This window comes from Schistocerca serialis, chromosome 3 (assembly GCF_023864345.2).
Source record: "Schistocerca serialis cubense isolate TAMUIC-IGC-003099 chromosome 3, iqSchSeri2.2, whole genome shotgun sequence".
Taxonomy (NCBI): Eukaryota; Metazoa; Arthropoda; class Insecta; order Orthoptera; family Acrididae; genus Schistocerca; species Schistocerca serialis.
Genome location: NC_064640.1, coordinates 235,754,561 through 235,773,186, shown reverse-complemented (window position 1 = coordinate 235,773,186; position 18,626 = coordinate 235,754,561). Strand labels below are relative to the sequence as shown.

At 41.6% G+C, this 18,626-nt stretch overlaps 1 protein-coding gene across 5 annotated transcripts in view; it reads right to left on the bottom strand.

The window, feature by feature from the left end:
* The window catches only part of LOC126471575 (serine/threonine-protein kinase NIM1), a 510,574-nt gene that overhangs the window by 70,792 nt on the left and 421,156 nt on the right, over positions 1-18,626 (bottom strand). For all 5 annotated transcript variants that reach the window (XM_050099805.1, XM_050099802.1, XM_050099803.1 and 2 more), the window contains one exon: positions 202-313. In XM_050099805.1, coding sequence (XP_049955762.1) covers positions 202-313 — 112 coding nt within the window. The remainder of the gene's footprint in view (positions 1-201; positions 314-18,626) is intronic.

Genomic DNA, 18,626 nt, shown 5'->3' with positions numbered 1-18,626 from the left:
ATGGGCAGCATCTAGAATTGGAAATGAAAACGTGAACTACTAGTAGTTGCTAATGTAGTTTTCTAATAACTGACTAACGTACGTCGTGCAAGAAAGATTAGCAGTGTTTCTGTCATAGCAACTACTGAAACCTAGTCTACGTAGGATCTCATTTTTCTACACTATAAAAAAATAATTATAAAAATTAGTGGTACAACATACCGGATGACATTCGGGTGATGAATAGCCTCCATTGTGGTGATCTCATGTGCAAGCATTTTCCTTGTCTTTTGATCCAGTTTAGATTTGTCCAGTATCTTGATAGCAACTCGTTCTGAAAAATAATAAATGCACACATTATTTTCTGGTTGCATTGTTTTACCTTCAGTGGAAACAATTTCAGAGGCAAACGTTCTGTCCACTTACAATTTAATGTCCTGATATAAATGGCTAGCACCTGAAAGTAACAAAATAGCCTAGTTTATTATGATGGCCACATTTATACAAGTAAGTAACAAGTTGCCGTTGAATATTTCTGATAACAGCAAGTCAGATGGATTTTTAAAAGTCTTAGTACAATAACCATAGAAGTAACAGTATCAGGTGTAAGTTCTTTCATAATGCTCCGTGAATGTGAAAGAGGTAGAAACAATGAACAAGATGCTCATATCAACATACAAACATTTGTCAGCAACATTCAGCCATCACGTAATGAAAAAGATGTTGAAAAAGAAAATGAAGACAAGTTATCGTTGAGAGTTCTAGGATAATTAAAGGTTTCCTTCGTCCTCCACATGTGTACCTTATCTGCTTGCGTCTAGAGTTATCCCACGTGAAAATGTGTGAACGTTTCCTAAATGTTTAGGAAACGTGCAACTAAGGTGAGGTGTGGGTACATCTACATCTATACTCTGAAAATCACATTGAAGTGCCTGACAGTGGGTTCATCGAACCTGTAACATTACCTTGGGGAACGCCAGAAATCACTTCTGATTTACTCGATGACTTTCCGTCAATTATTACGAACTGTGACCCTTCTGACAGGAAATCACAAATCCAGTCACATAACTGAGACGATATTCCACAAGCACGCAATTTCCCTACGAGCCGCTTGTGTGGTAGTTTCAAAAGCCTTCCGGAAATCCAATACGGAATCGATCTGAAATCCCTTATCAATAGCACTCAGCACTTCATGTGGATAAAAAGCTAGTTGTGTTTCACAGGAACGATGTTTTCTAAACCCATGTTGACTGTGTGTCAATTGACCGTTTACTTCGAGGTAATTCATAACGTTCGAACACACTGTATGTTCCAAAATCCTGCTGCATATCGACGTTAACGATATGGGCCTGTAATTTAGTGGATTACTCCTACTACCCTTCTTGAATATTGGTGTGACCTGTACAACTTTCCAGTCTTTGGGTACGGATCTTTCGTTGAGCGAACGGTTGTATATGATTGTTAATTATGGAGTTAATGCATCAGCATACTCCGAAAGGAAGCTAATTGGTATACAGTCTTCACCAGAAGACTTGCTTTTATTAAGTGATTTAAGTTGCTTCACTACTCCGAGGATATTTACTCATGTTGGCAGCTGTTCTCGATTCGAATTCTGGAATATTTACTTCGTCGTCTTTTGTGAAGGCATTTCGGAAGGCTGTGTTAAGTGACTCTGCTTCGGCAGCACTGTCTTCGATAGTACCTCCATTGCTATCACGCAGAGAGGGCATTGATTGATAAAAAATGTGTGTGAAATCTTATGGGACTTAACTGCTAAGGCCATCAGTCACTAAGCTTACACACTACTTAACCTAAATTATCCTAAGGACAAATACACACACCCATGCCCGAGGGAGGACTCGAACCTCCTCCGTGATCAGCCTCTCAGTCCATGACTGCAGCGCCCTAGACAGCTCGGCCAGTCCCGCGTGGCGGCATTGATTGTTAGCTTGCCGCAAACGTACTTCACATACGACCAGAATCTCTTTGGATTTTCTGCCGGGTTTCGAGACAAAGTTTCGTTGTGGAAACTGTTACAAGCATCTCGCATTGAAGTCCGCTCTAAATTTCGAGTTTCTGTAAAAGATCGCCAATCTTGGGAATTCTGTGTGTTTAAATTTGGCATGTTTGTTTCGTTGTTTCTGCAACAGTGTTCTAACCTGTTTTGTGTACCAAGGAGGGTCAGCTCCGTCGTTTGTTAATTTATTTGGTATAAATGTCTCAATTTCTGCCGATACTATTTCTTTGAATCTAAGCCACATCTGGTCTACACTTATACCATTAATTTGGAATGAGTGGAGATTGTCTTTCAGGAAGGCGTCAAGTGAATTTGTATCTGCTTTTTTGAATAGGTATATTTTTCGCTTATTTTTCGAGGATTCGGGGATTACAATACTCAATCTCACTACTAGAACCCTGTGTTCACTAATCTCTGAATCGGTTTTGATGCTCGTTATTAACTCAGGATTATTTTTTGCTAAGAGGTCAAGCGTGTTTACACAACCGTTTACTATTTGCGTGGGCACATGAATTAACACACGAATAAATTTTCAGAGAATGCGTTTAGCACAATTTCGGATGATATTTTATGTGTACCTCCGGAAATGAACATGTATTTTCGCCAAATATCGAGGGTAAATTAAAGTCACCACCAACTATTATCGTATGAGTCGCGTACGTGTTTGAAATCAAACTCAAGTTTTCTTTGAACCTTTCTGCAACTGTGTCATCTGAATTGGGAGTCGGTAAAAGGATCCAATTATTATTTTATTCCGGTTACCAACAATGACCTCTGCCCATACTAACTCACAGGAAGTATCTACTTCAATTCCGCGACAAGTTAAACTACTTCTGACAGCAACAAACGCCACCGCCAACTGTGTTTAGCCTATCCTTTCGGAACACCGTTAGGTTCTTCGCAAAAATTTCTGCTAAGCTTATATCCGGCTTTAGCCAGCTTTCAGTGCCTTTAAAGATTTTAGCATCAGTGCTTTCGATTAGCGCTTTGCGCTCTGGTACTTTCGCATCACAGCTACGACAATTTACATCTATTATATCAATGGTTCCTCTACCCACGTTCTTCCTGCGTTCAGCCTACACCCTCTAACCTACCAGCCCGGTATTCACATAGCTAGATGTGGGAAACCGCCTAAAAATTTAATCCAAGATGGCTGGCTGGCACACCGGTCGTCATTAATCCGCCGGATGGATCTGATACACGGCCGGCGCGCCTCCACGAATCAGGGAGTGGCGTGCTAACACGCGTCTGTAAGATTTTGTTAAGTATCGACTGAAGTATCTGCAGAACGAGGTGTTAGAAATAGAAATATCAGAGAGAAGAGCAACAAGATAGAATCAGATAGAGGAGGACGGGATTAGTGATTAACGTTCCGTCGATAACGACATTCTTTTGGAAATTTGTGGTAAGGTCTCATGGGACCAAACTGCTGAGGGTATCGGTACCTAAGCTTACGTAGTTCTTAATATAACTTTAACTTACGCTAAGGACAACACACACACACCCATGCCCGAGGATTCATTCCAACCTCCGACGGGGGGAGCCGCACCTTAGACCGCGAGGCTACCCCGCGCGGCGACCACGATATCGTTAGAGACGTAGCACAAGCTCGGATTAGGGAACGATGGAGAAGGAAAGCGGCAGTGCCCTTTCCAAGGGACCATCCCGACATTTGCCTTAAGTGATTTAAGGAAATCACAGAAAACCTGAATCAGGATGGTTGGACGCGGGTTTAAACAGTCGCCACCCCGAAAACGAGTCGAATGTGCTAACCACTGCGCTACTCTGTTCGCTAAGATAGATGATTAAGCTAGGAAGACTGGTCGCAAACGTTACCGACTTGAGAAAACGGCATCAAATGTAAGTTTTAGCAGAATAAAACATGTAAATAATGCGAACGCTATATAATATTACTGGATATGCGACCACTATGCGTTCAGCTGCCCGGATTCGGAATACTTTTGGCACGCCTTGGATATCCTCCCTTTGCGAATTGTATATATTGTACCTTAAGCGCAATTTCTTCGTGTAAGTAAGTGCCCGCTATGACTGCATGTAGAGTGTACAACCATGTTCGTGTTGTTGATTAAGGCGTAAGAGAGAAGGGATAATATTGAACCTGGTCCTAGTGTACAATCTACTCTTTTAGAATAGCGTAAAAGTGGCTGCTGAACTTAAACTGATCACCCAGAACATTATGACCACGACCTAATGTCGGTATAAACCGGTCCAGGCGATAGCAGCGTCACCTGGCGAGGAATGACATCTAGTCAGTCACACGCACGGTGCATGTAGTATCAGTGAACGTGCTGTCCCCGTGTAGAATGGAGGAGTCGCACTATCCGAAATCGGCTGAGGGCAGATTGTGATGGTCTGCAGGCTCAGCACGAGCATTTCGGAAACTGCATGGCTTCTCGGGTTTTCGTAGAGTGCTGTGGTGAGTATGTTCAACACGTGAGGAAACCAAGGTGAAACCACGTCCAGATGTCGGTGGGTTGGGCGGCCATCTCTCATTACAGATGTCGGACGCCGTAGGCTGGGCAGGCTGGTGAAACAGGACAGGCAGCGAATTGTGATCAGACTTCAATGCTGTGCTGAGTACAAGTGTGTCTGAACACACATTGCACCGAACACTCCCAACGATGGCCGGTCGGTGTGGCCGAGCGGTTCTGGGCGCTTCAGTCTGGAACCGCATGACCGCTACGGTCGCATGTTCGAATCCTGCCTCGGGCATAGATGTGTGTGATGTCCGTAGGTTAGTTAGGTTTAAGTAGTTCTACGTTCTAGGTGACTGATGACAGATGTCAAGTCCCTTAGTGCTCAGAGCCATTTCAACCCAACGATGGGCCTCCGCAGCCGACGATCCATGCATGTGCCAGTGTTGACACCACGACATCGACAACTACGACTGAAATGGGCACGTGAACATCGGATCTGGACTTAGGCGCAGTGGCAAAGCGTTTCATGGGCTGATGAATCCCGACACTTTCTTCATCATGCCGAAGTGAGGGCTCGAATCCGTGATCTTCCAAGGGAAGAGCTCCTTGAAGGCTGTACTGTGGGATGGAGACAAACTGGCGGGGCTTCATTATGCTCTGGTGAACGTCCATGTGGGCATGTATGGGTATAGTGGAGCTGTTGCAAGGCACCAGCACGGCCAAGGAGTATCGTACACTAGTTTTAGACCATATACATCCGTTCCTGACGATCATGCTTCCCAACGGCAGTGGCATTTTTCACGATGATAATGTACAATGTCACAAGGTTGGAGTGTGATGGATTGGTTCCAGAAACAGAGTGGCGAGCTCCAGTTGATTTACTGGCCCCGCCAACTCGACCGAACACATCTGGGATGTGATTGAATGTGGCGTCAGAGCTTATCGCCCCCCCCCCCTCCCTGAAATTTATGAGAATTAGGAGACCTGTGTGTGGAGATGTGGAACCAACTCCCTCCATGGACCTAACAATGCTTTATTGCTTCGTCGCCCCTATTATCCGTGCCAAAGGACATACCAGCTACAGCTATTAAGTAGGTGGTCATAATGTTCTGGCTGATCAGTGTATTCTCCCATCTGATGGACGAGCCACCATCGGCAATTTCCGAAGCGAAAACTCCAACCCACATGCACTGCTGTCTCGCTTACAGAGCCAGATAGTAGGCAGTGATATCTGCTATTCTGTATCAAGAGTAGTTTTGATAGAAGTGGAATGAAGTATTATACCAAATTTTTACATCAAAGAATGAATTATAGATAAAATAGACTGCAGCATGACATGCTATGCGTCATGGTTCCTTTACTGTTCCTAGCAAACCCTCAGCCTTAATACAGAAGGCCGATTATCATGGTATCAACGTATCGAATAGGTCACATTAAAAATTTAGGAAGCACTAAATTCCCTTAAGTCCATAACACGCACATGTCGGAAAGCTGAACCAGAGGCTGTTCTGATCCTCTACAGGTCATTTACGAGCTGTGTACCTGATTAGAGAGATTCTCCGAAATGTGCATTAAGAGACGCTGTATAAATTACGCACGTATCAGTCAATGAGAGAATGCTTGGACGTTATGTCGACGTCGCCAACAAATGCTCTCATAGAAGGAAAAGAAATGCCTGTTTACGTTTGACAACAGTTACTGGCAAAGCAGTTTTCACGCACAAAGACCCCAATAACGTGATGCTCAGGAAGATACACAATTTATTTCAGGTATTCCAGCGTAAAAAGAGGAATCATACTCATCGACCCCTCTTCTAGTCATAAACTACCATTAACTCCGAACATTGTGACGTATAATCTCACAAGAAAAGTAATGTAATAGGGTGGAATTATCCGTATGAGGTAGCATACTTTGAAAACAATGTCTTTTACGCATTTTCGATGACAAAGCGCGTGGAGAACAATGAGTCAATAATTACTACTGTGGAGCACATTTAACCAAATTACGTGAAAATCTACACAGAACTCTACAGCGGATGAACTTTTAACTTAATGGATGGGTTCCTAAAGATAATGATCTTAACAAATTACAAAAGGGACGTTATAGTGGACAGAAACCCATACCGGAAAGCGTTTATCCCTTATATCATACACTGAGTTCGATTCATACTGCAAGAAATATCAACGTTAACGTAAACTTTATGGGGGTCAAATGATATGTGTCATAGACAAACAGTCCACACAAATGCTAAATAAAACGTTACCAAAAGCAAATTCAAAAGTATTAGACTCCAGTGTATTAATTTCATTCCGAAATTACGCGAACAAGCGTATGAAAAATGGAAATGAGAATAGAACACATTCCAAAACAACAACGGAGATTATACGCCTGTATGAATCTGGTACCGCTGAGGGCGCCATGGTCCGACTTCGTCAAAATAAGAAAACGGCATCAAAACTCATTAATACGACAGATTACAACGTATATATTGCCCTATTCATCTCTATAAAGTTAAAGTTTTGTGCTTCCGCACGTACGGTCATGACAATGGAGTAGAAACCGATATGAATCACTTAACATGTGCATGCACTAAATTCCAAGACACCAAATACAATTACGTCTGGAATTAAAAATCTGTTAAACGGTACACTGCCTACTTCCTTTACAGTCTTCTCAAGCGCGAACGATATAAAAATTTATAGCATAACAGAAAACTACTTACAGAACTCAAACATTTGAGGATATTGGGTATTATTTTGTATACATCATCATCATCCCTTTCTCAGACGTTATGTCTGGTTAAAAATGGAAAGTGACGCGGACCTTGATCAAGTGTGACTTCCTTTTTAGCTGTACGGTATATGTTACATTGCATTTAGGAACTTTCGGGTAATTGAACCTGTATCAATAATTACAGATTTCTGTAGTTGTATATATATGTTTGGATGTAGCTGTATTGCATTGATGTACTGGTGGATATTGTGTGGTATGACTCCTGTAGTTGATAGTATAATCGGTATAATGTCAACTTTATCCTGATACCGCATGTCCTTGACTTCCTCAGCCAGTTAGATGTATTTTTCAATTTTTTTCTCCTGTTTTCTTCTGTATATTTGTTGTATTGGGTATTATTATTATATTATTATTATTATTATTATTATTATAGGTGGTGAAATGATGTATGTTACGAACAAAAAATAAAGGAACCCGGTCAGTCAATTTTAATTCAAAGTAACTCGAATGTACAAATATTTGTTAGGTGTTATTTGTTCTGTGGTAGCTTTCGTGCGGTTCTGTCAAGACTTTGTATGGTTGCAAAGAAATGTGACATCCAGCATCTTGCAGACGTGTTTCATTGATTACAATTAAACGGAAGTCATATAAGAAGAAAAAACTATCGCACGCTTGATTTACAGATGGATTATATATCAACAAACATTACTAGGATCGCGAACAAAGGATGAAAAATAACACAGAACAGCTAAATAAGTTAATTTAGAACTGAAACGTATTAACTTACGTAACGCTGACAAACACTCAGAAAATCGGAGGCAGAACACATCACACCATACATCGTTTTGTAATGAGACGGCAGTAGTATGGAACTGAAGGAAACGCAGATTTGTAGTAATTAACTTAGAGCTGGCCATAGCACTGCATAAGTGCCACATGCTAAATCTAAATGAGTATACACCAAATGGCACTAGGCTTTGTCATGCGGTATATATTAAAGAAATAAAAAACCGAAAAATTCTGCTACTTCAAAACATACCCAAAAGTCGAGTTGGACGGGCACAAGAGAATATATAACGCAAGAAACCCAATCCCTAATATTGCGAAATCGGTGAAGAAAAATCAGGGAAAAACTGGGAAATATTGAATTGGTTACATAACCGTAGACTTATTGTTTTATTTCAGTGTCGGGGAGATTTTGATTTTCAGAATTAATTAGCTTGAGATACATTTGTATAAGCTGCTGCAGAACATAGTAAAAAAAACAAAAAAAAAAAAAAAAAGCCAGCCGGATGTCCGCGTGTGCTAAAGCGCCCCAAACGAGACGAGGAGATGTGCTGGCTCCAGATAGAATCCGACCGGCGGATTAAGGACGAGTGTCGGTGTGCATGTCAAACTGGGTGTGGTTTTTAGGCCGTTTCCCACATCCGACTCGAATACCGCGCTCGTCTCATTTACACGATTGGCAAATAGCTGTTATATTCATCTTCTGTCCCGGGGATAAACAGGGTGGCGACGGGAAGTTAATCCGACCATCCCTTAAATTAACCATATCCGTTTCATAACCATGCCGACCCTGCGTGTATGTGGAACAGAGTCGCAAGAAAAAGAACGTAATGAAGAAAGCAAGCGGAAAAGGTGTAATGCTTTAGAAAACTAAGTTATAGTTTAGTCCAAAAAAAAGTCATGAAAGATCTTATACTTCCCAGATGCCGCTCGTGAGAGCGGCCCACTCTCTTAAAATCCCTAACAAATTAAGAACATGTGATAAAAGACTTATTAACGGTCTGCAATAGAGGGATAGTCCAGTACAGGCATGTAACTATCTACATATGGACAGTGGGTGCGGTTAACATTTTAACGTGCTTTCAGCAGCTTTCTCCCATACTATCGCGGATATTGCTGAGCACATCAGAGGCTGCGCGCATGGAACCGGTGTTTCGTTCCTCCTGTTTGTCATTTGATCAGGGTCGTAGTCGTTGTTTCACTACGTTCAACCCGATATAATTTTCAGTCAACAACAGGACGCTCAGTATTAATGTACAACAAAATTGTACTCGGCAAAGTCTTTGACAGTTTTAATGGAAAAGAAATGGCTCTGAGCACTATGGGACTCAACTTCTGTGGTCATTAGTCCCCTAGAACTAGAACTACTTAAACCTAACCTAAGGACATGCCCGAGGCAGGATTCGAACCTGCGACCATAGAAGTCACGCGGTTCCAGACTGAAGCGCCTTTAACCGCACGGCCACACCGGCCGGCTTAATGGAAAAGTTTATTTCGTATACACTAGATACCAAATACATGACACTTGCCAGAAACAATGGAAGATCTATATGCTTCAGACTCCGAATTCATTAGTGTCAGCCCCACGTAAAATTAACACCAAAGAGTTAATTGATATTGCCACTCACTATGTACGTCATTTGCAGCCACATGGTTATTCCTCTAAAGTCAGATAAATTATTAAGGCTCGCTCCATCTACTCACCATCGAAAGTCTGATGTGGTTTACGGGAAATACAACTATTTATGACTAATTTGTTTTTGTTAATTCCAATAGGAAATTGTTCTGGATACAAGGACCGCCTGTTATGCAAACAACAGTTTTTTCATATAAATTCAAACATATTTCATCACCTTCGTGCCATCGTCAGTGGCTATTCTTCATTCAGATCTGTAGAGTGTGAACATATATTAAGTGATAATCAACCAAATTAGGCACAGAAGCAGTTTTCGTCTATTATTGTCATCACCTTATTTTTTCTATGTCATTGGGTTATGTAGGACTCACTCTGTACATTATCGAATACCGGTAGCTTGTTATCTGCACCTAATTGGTGTTAATGTGAGATTGGTTGCCGAATTAACTCTTAGCTTTATATCTAAACGTAATTTTGGTGTGCGAAAATATTTCGTGATAATAGTTGCGATCACTTACATTTGGCTTTCGTAAATCATTTTTCATCTCCTTTCGTATTATTTGTTCAGCAGCACACACAAAGATCGCACAAGTTTTTGAGGAAGTTGGTCTGCAAATAACTGTCTTCGCAGCTTTAACAGAGTCAGTTTGCCACCAAATTTGTCTTTTGTGTGTCTCTCTCTCTCTCTCTCTCTCTCTCTCTCTCTCTCTCTGCGCTAACGAGTGAGAGTGTGTGTGTCTGTGTGTGTGTGTGTGTGTGTGTGTGTGTGTGTGTTCCCCATAGCACATATTTATTAGATTTTGGCGTTATTTAGTATCAGTATAGGAAGTAGGCTGTAAAGGTCTTAGAGAGGATTGGAACCGTAGTTCCAGTTGGTAAATATTACGGCAGTTCGTTTGGTGCTTAACCACAACTGGACCCAATAATGCATAATAATGTTATAAATGCGAAAGTGGCAAATCTGTTACCTTTTCACGACAAAACCATTGAACCGATTTTAATGAAATTTGGCATAGCTTGAACGCTGTGGAAGGACATGGCTACTTTAGAAAGTGTACACTGCAATGTATTATTAGATTTGAAGAATGTTACGCTAATTAGGGAAAAATATGTACTCTTTGAAAAATCTATTTACCCTATAACTCTATCATATTTGTGAAAATGGTTTTATTGGTTGATATGTTATACATGATACGATTATCGGTAATGAATACAAACCTTATACAATCCTCAACATGTTTAATCCATACTTCCACATTATAATACAAGTGCAAAAGTAACTCTGTCCGTTACGTTTACACGACTAAGCCGCTGAGATGATTTCGCTGAAGTTTGGTATGGAGATAGCTTGAAACCTGAGGGAGAACACAGGCTACTACATAGCACATCACTTGCTACGCTCATCCGAACAGGCAGACATGTCAGGGCAGCTGACGTCATCGTGCGTACAATAACTTACATAATTAGCAAAACTCATCACAACAAAACTACTGATATGCGAGGGCAGTTGCGGGTAACTTTCTTAGAAAAATCAATACTTGCCAATCAGTACCATCGATTATATTTTTTTAGTAATACATTACATTGTTCTCCCTTGAACTGGTGGTAAAACAGCCGAGTTACGTTAGGTGTTGACACTGTGTTTTATAACATTTTCTCAGATTGAAATGACAACATGCATATCGTATTTTAAATGTGGAGATAGCACTTTAATACTTGACAAGAATAAGGGAAAATTTACATTTAATTTGAGAGTTAATTGTGCCCTATAAAAAGATTAGGTCTAATTAATTGCATTCTTCCAGTATTTTAGCATGCCTGTTTGTGTGTGTATTGGCCTAGTATTTTAGCCAATATATATTTTCTGCATTTGTAAAGCTGGTCAGGTTTGCTTTACGACATCGATATTTTAGGCCTAAATTGTGTCGTCAAATGTCTGTTTAGCATGTTAGTTTTTCAGCCACAGGCGTTTAGGCATGAAAATAGCGTTGAGACGCTTAATTTAAGAGTCGATGGGGATAGTGTAGGCACCAATTTGACGGGTGTGTGTGTGTGTGTGTGTGTGTGTGCGTGTGTGTGTGTGTGTGTGTGTGTGTGTGTGTGTGTGAGAGAGAGAGAGAGAGAGAGAGAGAGACAGAGAGAGAGAGACAGAGAGAGAGAGAGAGTAAAATGAAAATAAAGCTTTGCATAACAATTAATGAATTACTCTACCAGAGAGATCTCATGTATTACATTTTTAATTTATATAATTTATTGACTTATTTAGCAAAGTGCATTTTGGTTGGGGTGCGTCATTTTAATAGTACGCTGTGATTGCTTGGGAGGGAGAGGAGTACAAAGCACAGCTGGCTCAGTTCCGCAATGGGTAGGACAATGCGCCGCGTGACGTTACAGATGTAAGCCAAGTGATACAAAATCGGTATTACCAATACTACTCCAGTTGCATACACCAACTGTTGTGTAAGAAAGATCGCGGTAGACTACTTAACCCATCGTTTACCAGTTGTGCTACTGTTTCATTTGCAATGACTAAGGAGCTGCGTATGAAATCTATGAGATATTGCATTATAAAGTAACGCGCCTTGTGACCCGCCGTTTTATCGCGCTCATTATAGAATGACGAAGTGATAACTAGTTTCTTCTCATAGCCTTCGTTAGAAGGAATTGTTAGATGATTAACGTTCGAGAAGTTTCACTTCGTAATGTTTGTTCACGTTGTGTCACCATAGGTCAATGAACGTTGAAGAAATTGCATCTGAAGATGGGTTTCATTCAAGCCCTCATGCGACTTTCTGTTTAGTATCGTTTGCATATTTTGGGTGTAAACAAAGGGGACACAGTTAAGGAAAGTACCTGGTTCAAATGGCTCTGAGCACTATGGGACTCAACTTCTGAGGTCGTTAGTCCTCTAGAACTTAGAACTAGTTAAACCTAACTAAACTAAGGACATCACACACATCCATGCCCGAGGCAGGATTCGAGCCTGCGACCGTAGCCTTCTCGCAGTTCCAGACTGCAGCGCCTATAAACGCACGGCCACTTCGGCCGGCAAAGTACCTGGACAGGATCAAAACGCCGCTCGATATTCACATGAGCCTCACTTCAACAGAGTTATAGTTCTGATTTAAAATACAATGGGACGAGAAACATTGTGACGTAATACTGTTAATGTAAGACAAGTAGCGGTCTCTGAAACAGATAACGGAGAGATTGATCCCAGTAGGTCAAAGGATTGTAATTTTTGCTGCATATTCGTCAACAAGGTTTTCATTCGCCCGCCTTGTTGCTTGCAGGTGATTGATGATGAACACTTTCACGGGCCAGCAGACCCCGCTGTAGAACGCAGGCGACTGTGGAACAGACTGGGGCCGATATGCCTCACGCAATAAGGCCGCCTACCGCCGCAGCGCAGCAGCAGCTGCAATTTTCAGATATGCAAACCTAGGGACTGTGAACGTCATATAGTCTGGGACACAAAGTAATTGGAATTCCAGGAGAAACAAGTTGCCACCTTACCGTGATTTTTTAATTTTTTATAAATGAAAAGGTCACAAACTTTGTAACATAGACAGCAGTCAGTAGTTACGGATCATCAAAACTATAACGGAAACTAATAAAACTGAAGTAAATTATCCCTCTAAGGAAAAGTAAAAACCTTTTGATCCACTAATACATCTAGGTTTACAACCATTAGATGCAATGAAACTGCTGGTGGGAGACTCTAAGAAGAGCTGAAAATTCGTCTACAGATCGGGAGCTGCTATAGGGCTGCCAACAGAAGACTTAATTGTGTAGTTGAATTGCAATACCTTCAAATTTTGCCTGTTTCTCTTTCCTTCGACATGACGGTGTCAAAAATCGAACAACAATGGTTTTTTTTTTCACATACAGCTTGAAACGCCGTATCTACGTGCAGTAATCGCTCCTGGGTATCTGATGAATAAATTCCGAAACGCGTCGTATGACCAATAAAGCCATTCCTTCAATGATGTTTGACTATTACTATTGCTATCTAGTTAGCCTGTGTTTGACGTCGGATAACAAATGATAAAAGAAATATTTTTTTTCATGTGATATAACAACAAGTTCGCAATTATTGGACTTTTTCCTTTACTTGTACTGTGAACCTTCTTTCTTGCCAAATATCATGATTATAGGTCAACATGAAGTACCCTATAAGTTTTGATGAGTGAGTTTATGAGTATCAAAATATGTGACCTAAAGGGCCGCATCTTTTGATTGCACTGACTCAGAAACTTCTATGTTTTACACCGCAAGGGAACACAGACCTCAGTTCAAAAATGGTTCAAATGGCTCTGAGCACTATGGGACTTAACAGCCGTGGTCATCAGTCCCCTAGAACTTAGAACTACTTAAACCGAACTAACCTAAGGACATCACACACATCCATGCCCGAGGCAGGATTCGAACCTGCGACCGTAGCAGTCGCGCGGTTCCGGACTGCGCGCCTAGAACCGCGAGACCACCGTGGCCGGCACAGACCTCAGTATATGACGTAAGTTTCAACTTGATACCCCTACCCGTTCCTGAGAAAAAGGGGTTTTGACAGTTGGGCAGATAGACAGATGGACAACAAAGTGATCCTATAACGGTTCCGTTTTTGCCGATTGTTGTACGGGACCCAAAAAATGATGAACCATATTCCTGGCTGTAAATCTCGTTTTTTTAAATTATCTTAAATGTTGATTCAGTGGTCTCGGCTGGCTCATTGGCTGCTTACATGCGTGAATCCAGTTTGTATGCCATGCTTCATTTCCTTGGTATGTCTGCCGTAGTTCTCGGATTAGACGTTCTAATTCTGTGCATTTTTTAAGGTTAGCTATTTTCTTCTTAGGACTGACCACGCAGTTTAAGTCACCAGCCAGAATAATACTTTTGTTAAGTTTTCCGAAAAGGGGAACTATTTCAGTTTCTAAGAACTCCACCCCCCGCTCTTGTTATTGCTTTCCGACGGTGCACCGATATTGATAATCCTGGTATTGTGGTAGGTACCGGCGATTCCTCTACCGTTTAGGAGCTGTTCTATTTCTTTTAGTGATATTCCTTTCTTTTGAGGACGACTGTTTCCATGTCTTACGTTTCCTGCTTTAAATTTTATGGCATTGTAGCCCCTCAATTTTTCCAATTGGATACATGTTGTGTCCTGCAGCAAGACTGCAAGATTTCTTATACTCCGCAAAAATTTATGTAGATTACTTAACTGTGGTACTGACGGTACATTACTGATGGTTACTGCCGCAACTGGGTGTGCTTGTTATGAGTTCATATCCGGTTCCTCTGGGTAGTGTTAATATTCGTCATTGTAGAGACGATTTGGTCCTCTTCCTCCCGATTTCTGTTCCAGTGAAATGTCATTCTCTCTCCTCATCTCGGGTATTAAAAAAAAATGGTTCAAATGGCTCTGAGCACTATGGGACTTAACATCTGTGGTCATCAGTCCCCTAGAACTTAGAACTACTTAAACCTAACTAACCTAAGGACATCACACACATCCATGCCCGAGGCAGGATTCGAACCTGCGACCATCTCGGGTATTCGTTGGCAGGTACTGGGTCTCTATCGCTTCAGGGATCTCCATCATCTGCGTCCTCATCCGTTTCTTCTGTATCGTATGCCCACACCCTTCAAGACGTTGTTTTGGGTTGTTCCTGTACTGTTACCATTTTCTCGCAAGAGTTATCCTCTTTACGAATGTCGTGGTCGAAGTTTTTCGTTTGTTTAAATCCTCTGCCGGATGGACTTAGGTGGAAGGACTTTATTCATGGTTAATTGTATTTGTTGCACTAGTTTTATGTTGTCATTATCAAATGTTTGTTCGGCTGTTTGTTTCTGACTCTTTTAGCTTCTTCGTGTAGAAGTTCAGCTGTCTGTTCTGTACCTTGACGGGCTACACGGTGGTTGTTCTTATGCTTCTTCTTCTTCATCTTCTTTGGAGACGGACTTTCTGTTATATATTTAGATTACATTGTGGCAGGACTTGATTCTTGGCTCCGTTTATAATCGCCGTTTGGGACAGTACTGGATTCTTTCTTCTATTTTGCACCCTGTTGTTCATGTGTAGTTGTGTTTGTTTCTGTATTCTTCTTCTTCTTAGGTAGTGTTGTCTCTTTGTAATCACTAATTTCCGTGTGTATATGTTTCGACAAGTATACCTCCAGCTCTCCGATTTCTGGCACCATTTAACAAGGAAGTCAGTTTATGGGCAGACGATTACTTTTCTGTGAAGTTGTTTATGCCATTTCCATATGGGAAAATCACTACGTCTATTAGCTCAGCGGTTATTTAGAATGAAAGTTCAAAGATTCAGGCAGCATGAAGTCCTGCATGTGTCATGGTAACTGTGGTGTCACCGCCAGACACCACACTTGCTAGGTGGTGGCCTTTAAATTGGCCGCGGTCCGTTAGTATACGTCGGACCCGCGTGTCGCCACTATCAGTGATTGCAGACCGAGCGCCGCCACACGGCAGGTCTAGAGAGACTTCCTAGCACTCGCCCCAGTTGTACAGCCGACTTTGCTAGCGATGGTTCACTGACAAATTACGCTCTCATTTGCCGAGACGATAGTTAGCATAGCCTTCAGCTACGTCATTTGCTACGACCTAGCAAGGCGCCATTATCAGTTGCTATTGATGCTGTAAAACATGTACTGTCAAGAGCCATGTTCACAAATTATGGATTAAAGTTAAGTATTCCAGCAGCTACGTACTTTATTTGCTAGTCTCAATTACTTTACCTGTTTCAGACCTCACGCCAGCCTGCGTGAGCTTAAACGCGTGCCTTTCGGCTTCCTCATAGTGGCTTGGCTGTCTTGCCAAGCCACAACAGTAACTTCACTCACATTTCCGTCCCTATTTTGAATTTAATGTTCCCCACTTAAGATTTAAATCTTTTGTCACATAGCCGCGCGGGATTAGCCGAGCGGCCTGAGGCGCTGCAGTCACGGAGTGTGCGGCTGGTCCCGGCGGAGGTTCGAGTCCTCCCTCGGGCGTGTGTGTGTGTGTGTGTGTGTGTGTGTGTGTGTGTGTGTGTCTTTAGGATAACTTAGGTTACGTAGTGTGCAAGCTTAGGGACTGATGACCTTAGCAGTTAAGTCCCATAAGATTTCACACACATTTGAACATTTTTTTTTTTGTCACATAGCTCGATATTCTTCAGATTTACGCACGAAAAACAAGCGGAGCGTTGTTGGCAGCAGACGATAGCGAGACGCGGCCAGTCCGCACACAAATGCTGCCACAGGCAGACTGCGACCTCGACCACGGAGACGGTTGTTCATTTAATGAGCTTCTCGCTTGGGGTGTATCGATCCTCTATTGTCTGTGACCTCGACTAGAACGTAGCTATACGTTTAATGCCGTAACAAGTCAATGCGAATGGTTGCTGCCTTAAGCTAAGGTCTCTTTGCTGTTTAGACTGCATTGTCACGAAGAGCTTAAATTATCTTTTCGGGCGTGTGTAATTCTTATCACTAAAAGAAAAGAGACACTCTTTTGTTGTTGTTAATGAGTAACTTATCTGTGCTGCATTCCCCCAGTGTGCATTTGTGGTGATAATATTCTCTGCATGTATGGTTAAATGTTGATGCATCTGTATCATGTAAGCCTCAGTTTGAATTACTACCATTACACAGCCGAATAGCAGACGTAAGCTGTAAATCACTTCCTCATAATAGAAGGTATCGCCTCCATTGAATAGCGATTAGAGTTACTGACCACTGGCGCACAGGTTGTGAGCTTTATTCCCACTGGGTTATCTTTATTTATTTATTTTTCCGTGGGACCAAATTAAGGAGAAGTGCCCATGGTCATGGAACGAGTCAATACATGAAATTATAACACGATAGGAGAAACAGATAAAATGAAATACAAGAAACGTATTCAGGCGACAAGTCGTAAGTTTAAATAAAGAAAATCAACAATGTAACACCGGAATTTGCTTAATTTTTCAGCTCTTCCAGGAACTCCTCGACAGAATAGGAGGAGTGAGCCATGAGGAAACTCTTCAGTTTAGACTTAAAAGCGTTTGGGCTACTGCTAAGATTTTTGAGTTCTTGTGGTAGCTTATTGAAAATGGATGCAGCAGAATAGTGCACTCCTTTCTGCACAAGAGTCAAGGAAGTGCATTCCACATGCAGATTTGATTTCTGCCTAGTATTAACTGAGTGAAAGCTGCTAACTCTTGGGAATAAGCTAATATTGCTAACAACAAACGACATTAAAGAAAATATATACTGTGGGGGCAATGTCAGAATTCCCAGGTTTTTGAATAGGGGTCGACAAGAGGTTCTCGAACTTACACCACATATAGCTCGAACAGCTCGTTGTTGAGCCAGAAATACCCTTTTTGAATCAGAAGAATTACCCCAAAAATATAATACCATATGACATAAGCGTATGAAAATATGCTAAGTAGACTACTTTTCGTGTTGAACTGTCACTTATTTCAGATACTGTTCTAATGGTAAATAAAGCAGCATTTAGTTTCTGAACAAGATCCTGAACATGCAATCTTCCTGTGGTCTAGAGTCGGTCCACTTAAGCTCGGAAGACTAAATAACTAGTTGTACAGCGGGCGGGCAAAAATATGGAAAAACCAAAAACACAACACATTGCCATGCCTAATAAGGCCTAGGGAAGCCTTTTGTATTCAAAACAGCTTTCAATCGTCTCGGAATGAGAAAATACAGATCCTGCATGTTTTTAGGAGGAATCTTATATCATTCTTCCTGCGGAATTGTGGCAAGTACAGATAATAATGATGGAGGTGTATAGCGATCGCCCAACATTCTGTCGAAGGTAGACCACAAAGATTCAATAATACTGAGATCCGGTGAATGTGATGATCAAGGGAGATGCGACAACTTATCGTAATGTTAACAAAATCAGTCGTGGTAATATGTGGTGTGTGAACAGGGTCCCTGTCGTCATGGAAAAAAGCATCACCATAGGGAAACATGGGATGGACCTGATCAGCCAAAATGCTCCCATAATCCTTGGTGGTAATGTGATCTTAGTC